At 42.4% G+C, this 11,888-nt stretch overlaps 1 protein-coding gene across 1 annotated transcript; it reads right to left on the reverse strand.

Annotated features, from left to right (window-relative positions):
- Positions 1-1,684: 1,684 nt before the first annotated feature.
- On the reverse strand, positions 1,685-3,347 carry LOC138403590 (zinc finger protein 271-like). The gene is given in 2 exon segments (XM_069504763.1): positions 1,685-2,089; positions 2,092-3,347. Coding segments are annotated over 2 exon segments (963 nt in total). The 5' UTR covers positions 2,650-3,347.
- Between the last annotated feature and the right edge of the window lie 8,541 nt (positions 3,348-11,888).

Here is an 11,888-nt window from a genome sequence, read left to right on the forward strand (position 1 = left end):
TTAAAGAATTAGCCATGTTACATGGCTAATATTCCCCTTTCCTCTCCAACTAAGCGTCAGGCTTGTGCTAGGAGTAGGTACGACAATAGTGCAACGGGCGGGGTTTGAACCGTCGACCTTTCGGTTTTCAGTCCACTCCTTTACCGGTTGAGCTATTGAGGCTTATGGAAGGCTCTTGATGGAATTGCAATAAATTGAAATTCAAGAAAATAAAACACGGGCTGAAGTAAGCAATATCATTTGTATTATAGCATTTATTATGTACTATATACTTTATCGGTAATATTTACTTATTTTTTTATAGCCATTTATTTCCAAAATACATAATTACAATTATTGTCTAAGGGGGCGTCCATAAATTACGCGAGGTGTTTTTTGAATTTTCCGTCCCTCCCTCCTCCCCCTGGTGAGATGTGAGATTTTATTCAACCCCCTCCCCCATCCCCCAATCTCACGTGAGATTTTTCAAAATGTGGGTTTCTTACGTAAACGCGTTGGATACTTGAATTAAATTATTTTCTTTCGAACGAATTAGGGAATGATCTTAATCGTGTTACGATTAAATCTTAAGCATGTACAATCTGGATTAAATGGACCAAAATAGTATAATTCTGTTTGTTTCAATCAGAAAAAAAATTGCGTGATATTTGCCGAGACCCCCCCCCCTCTCCAACGTAAGATTAGATGAGATTTGACTCGACCCCCTCCCCCCCTTAAACATCTCACGTAATTTATGGACGCCCTCTAAGTAGGTACATTATTAAATTATTTGTTATCTGTGTTTGTGTAGTCTAGTCTTACAAACTAGACAGAATATTAATTACAATTTAATACTTGATAAAGAGTGACCGCTCATAAGTATAGTATAGTTGAATTTTAATCATACAACATTTTTAGAGTTCCGTACCTCAAAAGAAAAAACGGAACCCTTATAGGATCACTCTATTGTCTGTCTGTCTGTCAAGAAACCTACAGGCGGACGAAGTGCCCGTGAATTCGTACGCGTGGATTTAGGGTTTTTAAATATCCCGTGGGAACTCTTTGATTTCACGGGATAAAAAGTAGCCTATGTCACTCTCCAGGTCTTTAACTATACCCATGCCAAAAATCAAGTCGATTCATTGCTCTTTTGCGACGTAATTGAAGGACAAACCAACAAAACACTTTCGCATTTATAATAAAGGTACTACTGATTTTAGTTTTAAGAATTTTTTACATTGGTACTGATTCTGAGCACAACCTAATTTTAGAGTACTTGCGTCCTCTTCTTACTAATGTAATATGAAAAGGACAGACGCAGTTTGACAGTTTTAAATTGAACTTTTAGATGGTAAAACTTCTGATTTTAGCGCACAATCGCGAGCCTACTGTTTGTAGCGTGCACTAAAATTTAGAGTCTTTAAACGTCATGTTCTGTCCCTTTTTAGTATTGTTAAAAAGAAAAGGATGCAGATACTCTAAATTTAGTTTAGAGAAAGACAACGGAATCGGTGCCATAATTGTAATTTTATGACATTTGTGTATTTACATGTGAATTAACATAATATAACAAATACGTAACATAGGTAGGTTACCAAAATTTTACAAACTTTAAACTGGCATTACAATATTATGGCTTTTCACCAGTGTGAGTTCTCATGTGCTTTGCTAATTGACCATTTCGGGCGCATTATATTCGCATAACTTACAATGATAGGGCTTTTCCCCAGTGTGAATTCTCATATTGTGGCGAACTAAGTGACTTTTGTTTACATTTATAGTTGCACATTTTACAATGATATGGTTTTTCTGCAGTGTGCGTTCTCATGTGCTTCACTAATTGACTACTTTGGATGCATTTATATGTGCATAATTTACAACTATATGGCTTTTCACCTGTGTGAGTTCTCATATGCCTGACTAAATTACTTTTTGATAAAAACTTACTCTCGCATAACTTACATGGATACGGTTTTTCACCAGTGTGAGTTCTCATGTGCATCACTAATTGATCATTTCGGGCGCATTCATATTCACATAATTTACAATGATATGGTTTTTCAACAGTGTGCGTTCGCATGTGCTTCACTAACTGACAACTTTGGTTACATTTTATTCGCATAACTTACAATGATATGGCTTTTCACCTGTGTGAGTTCTCATATTATGCCTCACTAAATCACCATTTGACCAAAACTTACTCTCGCATAACTTACACGAATACCGTTTTTCACCCGTGTGAGATCTCATGTGTGAAACTAAAGCACTATTTTGGTTACATTTATATTCGCATAATTTACAATGATATGGCTTATCACCAGTGTGAGTTCTCATGTGTAAAACTAAACCACTATTAGTGTTACATTTATATTCGCATAATTTACAATGATATGGCTTTTCGCCAGTGTGAATTCTCATGTGCCTCACTAATTGACAACTTTGGGCGCATTTATATTCGCACAACTTACAATGATAGGGCTTTTCACCAGTGTGAATTCTCATGTGCCTTGCTAATGGACCACTTTGGGCGCATTTATATTCGCATAACTTACAATGATAGGGCTTTTCACCAGTGTGAGTTCTCATGTGTGTCACTAAATGCCTATTTGATGAAAAGTTATTCTCGCATAAGTTACACTGATAAGGTTTTTCACCAGTGTGAGTTCTCATGTGCAACACTAAACCACTATTTACGTTACTTTTTATTTGCATAATTTACAATGATATGGTTTTTCACCAGTGTGACTTCTCATGTGCTGCAATAACTTACCACTTGATACAAACTTACTCTCGCATAAATTGCAAGCATATGGCTTTTCGCCAGTATGAGTTCTCACATGCACCACTAAGTGACTATTTGATACAAACTTCCGCTCACATAATTTACAACTGTGTGGCTTTTCACCGGTGTGAGTTCTCATGTGCACCATAAATTGATATTTATGATTAGATTTGTATTGGCAAATTTCGCAAGTGAATCGGTGTGCCACATGACTCTGAATGTGTTTTACTAGGAGACTTTTTTGTATAAACATTTTTTTACAAAAGTCGCAAATGTACACAGTTTTTGCCACAGTGACTTTGCCTTCACGGATGACTGATTTAATGAATTCTGTTGTAAGGACTTCATTCTGACTCGTCACTGATAACTGATATCTTTATAGGCAATGTTCTGACTGACACAAGATCTAGCTGTTTGTTTGTGTGTCGTCGTCAGTAACCTGTCTCGTCTTGGGACAACTTTCTAGGGAAAATATCATATAATTTGACGAAACAATCTGTTAGTGTAGTGTGTCGGCCGTTGACGTCTGTGTCGGCTTGCTCAGTTGATAACTTCATCTCGGTATTTGTCACAAGACTCGGGGGCAGAGGAACGGCTGAAATTAAACATTTTTTTCAATTTCCTGATATTTAGATAGATTAGACGCTAAGTTTAAACTATCGTGATTTCCATTAAGTATAATATCTGTCCCGGGTTTACTCACGTGTTTAGCCCGACTAGTTTCGAACCTATCCGCTCAGTCACAACCGCGACGCGTGCGCGAACTGACTCCCTTGAAAAGGACCCCGGATAGGTTCGAAACTAGTCGGGCTAACGTCGACTAAACACGTGAGTAAAGCCGGGACAGATATCCATACTAATATTATAAATGCGAAAGTGTGTCTGTCTGTCTGTCTGCCTGTCTGCTAGCTTTTCACGGCCCAACGGTTTAACCGATTTTGATGAAATTTGGTACAGAGGTAGCTTACATCCCGGGAAGGACACACTACTTTTTATCCCAGAAAATCAAAGAGCTCCCACGGGATTTAAAAAAAACCTAAATCCACGCGGACGAAGTCGCGGGCATCATCTACTTATACATAATTTCCTGATACTTAAAAGAAAATGTCATGAATGTGATAAACATCATCATCGTCAACCGATGGACGACGTCCACTGCTGGACATAGGCCTCATGTAGGGACTTCCACACGCCACGGTCTCGCCCCTCCGCTCGGCTCCCTGCGACTCGTTTGATGTGTCGTAGTAGAGGGTCTTCCAACGCTGTGATATCAGATGCGAGGCCGCCATTCTAGCACCCTTGGGACCTTAACGTCTATCGGTTTTTGAACATTGGCCTGCCTATTGCAACTTCAGCCTTACAACGCGTATAGAGCTGAAATTTTCACAGAATGTGTTTCTATTGCCGTTATAACAACAAATAAGGAACATTTCAAAATTGCCATGAAAATTAAAAAAAAAGTGATCAAGATGGTAACCTTGGTGTGCGAGTCCGACTCATTCTTGACCGTTTTTAGGGTTCCGTACCGCAAAAGGAAAAACGGAACCTTATAGGATCACTTTGTGGTCTGTCTGTCTGTCAAGAAACCGTTGACCTAGAATCATGAAATTTGGCAGGCAGGTAGATCTTATGGCTGGCTTTAGGGGAAAAATCTGAAAACCGTGAATTTGTGGTTACATCACACAAAAAAATTAAATTGAGGTCTTGAATTAATTATTATTAGTATTTTCAATTTTCTAAGTAAGATATAACTATATCAAGTGGGGTATCATATGAAAGGTCTTCACTTGTGCATTCTAAAACAGATTTTTATTTATTTTTATGCATCATAGTTTTTGAATTAGCGTGCAAAATGTCGAAAAAATACGACTGTAGTACGGAACCCTCATTGCGCGAGCCTGACTCGCATTTGGCCGGTTTTTATCTAGTGCTTCAAAGATTATCTAAAAATCTAAATATATAAAAGGAAAAGGTGACTGACTGACTGATCTATCAACGCACAGCTCAAACTACTGGACGGATCGGGTTGAAATTTGGCACGCAGATAGCTATTATGACGTAGGCATCCGCTAAGAAAGGATTTTCGAAAATTCCACCCTTGAGGGGATAATATAGGGTTTGAAATTTATGTAGTCCACGCGGACGAAGTCACGAGCATAAGCTAGTAATAGTAATCTTACCTAAGGTCATAGCGGTGTGTGTGAAGGCCTGGGGTCTCGCTGCCTGTGAAATAAATAATTAGAATGTATCTAGAGTGTACTGGGGAGCCACTAGCCAGCATGCAGCTGTACTGCATATAGCAGGTTAGAGAGGAGGAAAGAAAATTATAATTTCTGATACGAGTACGAGTGTATACTAACTGCAACTAAACGTTATTGGCACTGGCAGGTATACTGACCTGTTCTCAGTGATGAGTGAAGAGTGTGCAGAGCTGGAGCTCACAGCTGTATGAGGCTTCCATACTTGTGACGTCTCACATTCACCGTCACTGTCACCGTGCTGTCAAAAAAAAACAAATTTTAGCATTTAAACTACCGTGAGTGATTTCCATTATAAATAATTTCTGTCCCGGCTTACTCACGTGCTTAGTCGACGTTAGCCCGACTAGTTTTGAACCCATCCGGGGTCGCGCACGCGCCGCGTTTGTGCGCGAACTGACTCTCTTGAAAAAGGACCCCGTATGGGTTCGAAACTAGTCGGGCTAACGTCGACTAAGCACGTGAGTATAGCCGGGACAGATTATTATTAAAAAAAAAAAAAAGTCTGGGGAAGAGCTGCCAAGACAAGATTAGCTCATTTACAAACTGCTCAAATAAAATAATAAAAATTCTTTTCACATATCCCTTTCGAACACATACTAAAAACTTTACATCGAAACCAAATTATGAACATTCATCAGTTATACAACACAAGTATTTTTGTTAGGAAAAATAAATATAACAATCCACATTTACAAAATTTAAAACTAAAACTCGTCGAGCCAGTTACCTTATCCTACCCAAAACTAGAACAAATGATGGCAGAAAAACCTTATCTATATAATAATAATAATAATAATAATCCTTGGCTCCGACAGGGTCCACTAGGGCCCAATTTCGGCGCCCGCCGCTGGTGGTGTACGCCGCATGAGATGGACGTCTCTCATGAACGAGAATGTCATGCGTGCGTACTACAGGGCGACAGGAGGGGAAACCGGACGGACTGGCTACCGAGCGGCAATGTACCGCGAGTTCCTGCTGCTCGAGCCGAACTTAACTGTCACGGAACAAAACCTGGCAGACCGGGCTCGGTACATTCAGCGTTCGAACATCTTTAACGCTACCGAGCTCGAACGATTGCGACGTGAGGCTGTTCCAGAAGTGTCAGCACCAACCACAGAGCAAATCGACTCCCAGGCGATGCCTGCCCCTGAAGAGACGAATACCATCTCACAAGATTTGCCTGTGGAGGATGGCACCGAAGAAACAGTCTCCCTGGATATAGAGCGGATGAGAGGGATTCTAGAAGAGGCGATTTCTGAAATCCGGAGCGCTCCTCTAGAGAGTCGTCCGCGGCTCTCCCGACTCACGCTAAATGTAGCGACGCGGGATGTCATTGAGGCCATAAACAAAATGCTGCCTCAACATCTGGAAAGCAGCACTGGCCTGGGTGATACGGCTTCTATCCTCTTCGGCGCGGCGCTCGCCGTGCACCGATTTATCGGTGCCAAGACTCCGGGACCGGGGCGTGCTGCTGCTGCAAGGCGCAGTGCGGAACCGGCCTGGAAGAAGAGAATAGAACGCCGTATCACTCTGGCCAGAGTCCTCATTGGCAGACTGCAAAGCTTCAGGTCGGGCAACACTAGGCCAAGGATTGTGCGCTCTGTTGGAATTGCGTTTAACGGGTGTGGGGTCAGGCTGGACCAGCCCGATATTGCGCAAAAGCTAACAGAGCGCATTGACGACCTGAAGCAGAAAATCGCTGCATGGGGGAACCGCATCCGACGATACTCGGAAAGAGTCGAGCGATTTCAGCAAAATCGCCTCTTCTTGAGTGATCAGAAAAGGTTCTACAAGAGACTGGAGTGCCCAGCAGTCTGCTCTACCTCTCAGCGACCGGACCCGGCCGACCTCGTCACTTTTTGGCGGGGTGTGTGGTCGAGGGAGGTAGAGCATGAGGAGGGCCCTTGGATTGAGGCGATAGAGGAAGCATGTGCCTCAATAGAGCCGATGAACCCGATCGCCATCTCTACGGAGGATGTAGCTGGTGCAGTAAGGCGGGCCCCGAACTGGAAAAGCCCGGGACCCGACGGACTACATCACTACTGGCTGAAGGGTTTTTCGGTTTGCCATGCGACCTTGGCTCGACAATTTCAAGAGGCTCTCGAGCAGAGGACACTCCCGAGCCTTTTCACTACCGGGATCACTCATTTAGCTCCAAAGTCCACCGATACCACTGATCCGGCTAAGTACCGTCCTATTACGTGTCTTACTACCATCTATAAGACACTGACATCTGTTTTGAGCCTCAAGATCTCCCGTCACGTGGACGAGAATAACATCATATCTGGGGCTCAAAACGGATGTCGGGGCGGTAGTCGTGGTACTAAGGAGCTCCTTCTCATCGACTCCGTTGCGGGCCAACTGGTCAAACGCAACCGTCGGAATTTCTCCGCCGCCTGGATCGACTACAGAAAGGCATTCGACTCGGTGCCCCATTCATGGCTCCTGAGGGTCCTTGAGCTGTACAAAGTCGATGGTACAGTTCGAGACTTCCTCGGAGAATGCATGGGGCAGTGGAGTACGATTCTGTGTCTCCATGGCGAGCGGCTGGCGGATGCCGATGACCGGATAAGGATAGGAAGGGGTATCTTCCAGGGTGATTGTCTGAGCCCGCTTTGGTTCTGTCTGTCTTTGAACCCACTCAGCACTTTGCTGGAGGGTTCGGGGACAGGCTTTCAGTTTCGGAGAGGAGGGACAAAAGTGCCTCACCTTCTCTACATGGATGACCTCAAACTGCTGGCACCCAATGCCACCCGCCTGCAGGAGCTGCTGAATGTCACCACTGACTTTAGCAATTCCATCAGGATGGAGCTTGGGCTGGACAAGTGTGCGGTCATGCATGTGGAAAGGGGACAGGTAACTCATTCGGCTGAGATGAGTCTCGAGCCGTCCACCATCAGAACCCTCTCTGAAGCTGAGTCATACCGGTATCTGGGCATGTCACAGTCGCTAGGGGTAAAAGAGACGGACGTGAAACAGTCTGTTTGCGAGGCCTTTTTTGGCCGTCTGACAAAAATCTGTAAAAGTTATTTGTCAGGCGTCAATAAAATCCGAGCTTATAACGGCTGGGTCATGCCCGTTCTCATGTACACCTTTGGCGTGCTCAGATGGACTCAGACCGAACTTGACGCCCTGGACAGAAAAGTCCGCACAACTATGACTCTTTATCGCATGCACCACCCAAAATCGTCTGTGATGAGGTTGTATATCCCCCGGAAGTGTGGTGGTCGAGGCGTATTGAGCGTCAAGACCATGCATAACCGGGAGATAGCCAACCTCAGAACCTACTTTGAGACGATGAGGGGGTCCCCCATGCATAGAGAGGTCATAGAATGTGATAAAGGACTCACCCCACTATCCTTAGCCCAAACCGAGTGGCAGAAACCGGTGGTACTTAGCACCTCTGACCGGGAGGCCGTATGGAGGGAGAAGGAGCTGCACGGACGCTTTTTTAAAGCTCTTAATGAGCCACACGTAGATAAAAAAGCGTCCGTGCAGTGGTTGCGCTTTGGTGACCTCTTCGGGGAAACCGAGGGTTTTGTCTGTGCGATACAAGATCAGGTGGTCAAGACGCGGAACTACCGAAAGTACATTCTGAAGGATGGCACTCATGACATCTGTCGAGCTTGTCGCCATCCCGGCGAGTCACTCAGACATGTGCTTTCGGGATGCTCAGCGCTTGCCAACACTGAGTATCTGCACAGACACAACCAAGCAGCCAAAATCCTTCACCAAGAGCTTGCTCTGAAGTACGGTCTCCTGGATGAGAGGCTGCCGTATTACAAGTACACACCGGTGCCGGTACTCGAGCGCGACGGAGTCCGGCTCTATTGGGACCGGTCCATTATCACGGACAGGACTATTCTAGCGAATAAGCCTGACATCGTGGTGGTGGACCGGGCACAGTCGAGGGTGTTTTTGGTGGACATCACCATTCCGTATGACGAGAACCTCGTGAGAGCTGAGACGGAGAAAAAGCGCAAGTATCTCGATCTGGCTCACGAGGTTTCCGACATGTGGCATGTGGAGTCCACTGAAATCATCCCAATCGTCATATCTGCGAATGGGTTGATCCCAGTCAGCCTCGCTCAACATCTGAGGCGACTGGGTTTCCGTGGCAGTTCGCTCGCAGCCAGGATGCAAAAAGCGGTCTTGCTGGACTCGGCTAGGATAGTCCGCCGATTTCTTCACCTGTCGCCCTGACCCCCGGCCGTTTGGTCTCCCCTGCCGGGGTGTAATCCTCCGCCCGGTACAAATATGTATGTATGTAATATGTTTATGTAGGTTTATTTATTTTTATGTATGTAAGTATATTATAACTCTTTTGGCTTTTATATGTATCTATTTTGTACGCGGGTGTCATATCACGATTAAAAATATAGCCATGATTATTATGCTAAAATTTACCTAAACTAGCGGCACGCTATGATGGCCGGTTTGACGTTTGTCCGCTCATGAAGTTCCGTATTAATTGATAACGACTTTGAAGGAAATAATTGTATTACTTTATTGACGATAGTGATGTGCAGAGATTCATAAATTTTATCGAATGTAGTTTTAGGTTTAGGACTCAAAATTTATTTATTAAATTGATTTCTTAAATGTATACAAGTGTAGAAAAATCAGTTTGCACCATTTAAGGGGTGAATGTACTTGTGAATATGAACAATTTTCACTATGTGGACAAACCTCTGAAATCGCAAAAAAATATCAATAAATTTTTAAAAATGGAATCTAATACGATCGTCACATAGGATCGCTGGCTAGCACAACTACTACCTCCGGCAAACTCGCGTCAATGCTCAATGCAAAACAAAGCAGTTTCGAATTGACGTTGCTTCGAAAAGTATAAACTGTCAGTGCAATGCGATTGTGATATAGTTTTAACCTGGCTTTGGATTTCAAATATTGATACTGCATTACTGTTGACCCTTGCTCGTTAATTTGGACTCTGTTCAAGCCCTTTGTTGTGGATTTCGTCGATATGACCGAACGTACGCAGAGAACTGTTCTAAATAGTCAGACACGTGAGTTCCTAATACGCCTTCGTAACTATTTCGATCGTGAAGCTCAAAATGGAGGGCCAATTTTACCTATAACGTCAGTGGTTGAACGCGTAGCTGATGCGCTTAATATTGGACAACGAACTGTTAGACGGATAACTAAAAAAAAATATGGCGAGACTGGCACAGAAGAAAATAAACTTCACACACCAAAAAAGAGAAAACGAGCAAAACCAGTCGTAGGCATCGATAGCTTTGATGCCGATGCTATCCGAAGACATGTTTACGGCTACTATTTACAGAAGGAGTATCCAACAAGAAAAAAGTTGGTGCATTCACTGAAGGAAGCTGGATTATTCTTCGGTGGGGAAAGTTCTTTAACGAAGATTTTGAAGACCATTGGATTTCGATACAAAAAATGTAACAAACGCAAAATATTGATGGAAAGATTTGATATAGCGATGGCAAGGTATACTTTTTTACGGCAAGTGAAAGAAATCAAAAATTGGCAAAATGTTGTGTTCTTGGATGAAACATGGCTTAATGCTAACCATACTGTAGGCCGTTCTTGGAACGATGACACAGCAGCATCTACTTCCAAAGTTCCTGTAGGAAAAGGATCGCGACTTATAATTTGTCACGCCGGAACCATCAACGGGTTTGTCGAAGGTTCTCTCATGGCTTTTGCGTCAAAAACCACTGGAGACTATCATGAAGACATGAATGGAGAAAAGTTTACTGAATGGTTTACCTCAATGTTGTGTAGCCTCCCTGAACCATCTATTATAATTATGGACAACGCCCCATACCACTCGATGCAAATTGACAAGCCACCTGCCCAATCCCAAAAGAAAGCTGATATCGTCGCATGGCTTCGTAAAAATGGCGTAGATGCAAACATGAATATGTTAAAAGCGGAATTAGTACGTCTTTTAAAAGAAAACAAACCAACCAAGATCCGATACGTCATTGACGAAATAGCATTAGAACATGGGCACAGAGTTATACGGTTACCGCCTTACCATTGTGAGTATAATGCGATTGAGTTGGTGTGGGCTCAAATTAAGGGATATGCTGCAAGACACAATACAGAACCCCCATTTACCACAAAAAAAATGCTAAAATTATTAGAAGAAGCTTGTGAACATGTGACTAAAGGAGACTGGGAAAAGGTTGTGAATAGAACTGTTAAATTAATAAGGGAAGATTATGAAAGAGATGTGAAAATAGATAATATTATAGAAAACGAACATATAATTATTAATGTATGTGATGATAGCAGTGACGACAGTGAAAATAGTAGTATGGACGAATCTGATTAATTATGGCCTTTTGTGGCACCTTTTTCGGTATCTTTTGTATTCATATGTTTCTTGTGTGCATATAAAGTATGTATATTCATTTTCGTTCAAATATTCAGTTCGTTCAAATAAATTAAATAAACATATACATTTTTGTTTTATTAAACCTATTTAATCAGGTACAAAAACAAAACTTAATTGTTTTTTGTTCGAGAATAAATTGACATTCCACATCACTATTGTAATGTGTCAAACCGGCCATCATAGCGTGCCGCTAGTGTAATCATAAACTGGGAGTCTAAAATAAATATTTGTAGTAATATTTTGAACAGAATCGTTATGCCGTGACAGGATACAACGTCAATGTTACCCAACTCAAAAGGTTATGATTTAATAGTATCTTATTGTAATGTAAATCATCAATTATATTATGTCATTAATTAATGTAGTAAAACAATAATAGGTAAACCGTCAATACATGTTGCAAATAATATTATTTAAGTAAATTAATAATAATGTCAACAATCTCAATGTTGGTACAATGGTACCTACCATTGTACCA

This window comes from Maniola hyperantus, chromosome 18 (genome assembly GCF_902806685.2).
Source record: "Maniola hyperantus chromosome 18, iAphHyp1.2, whole genome shotgun sequence".
NCBI classification, from domain to species: Eukaryota; Metazoa; Arthropoda; class Insecta; order Lepidoptera; family Nymphalidae; genus Maniola; species Maniola hyperantus.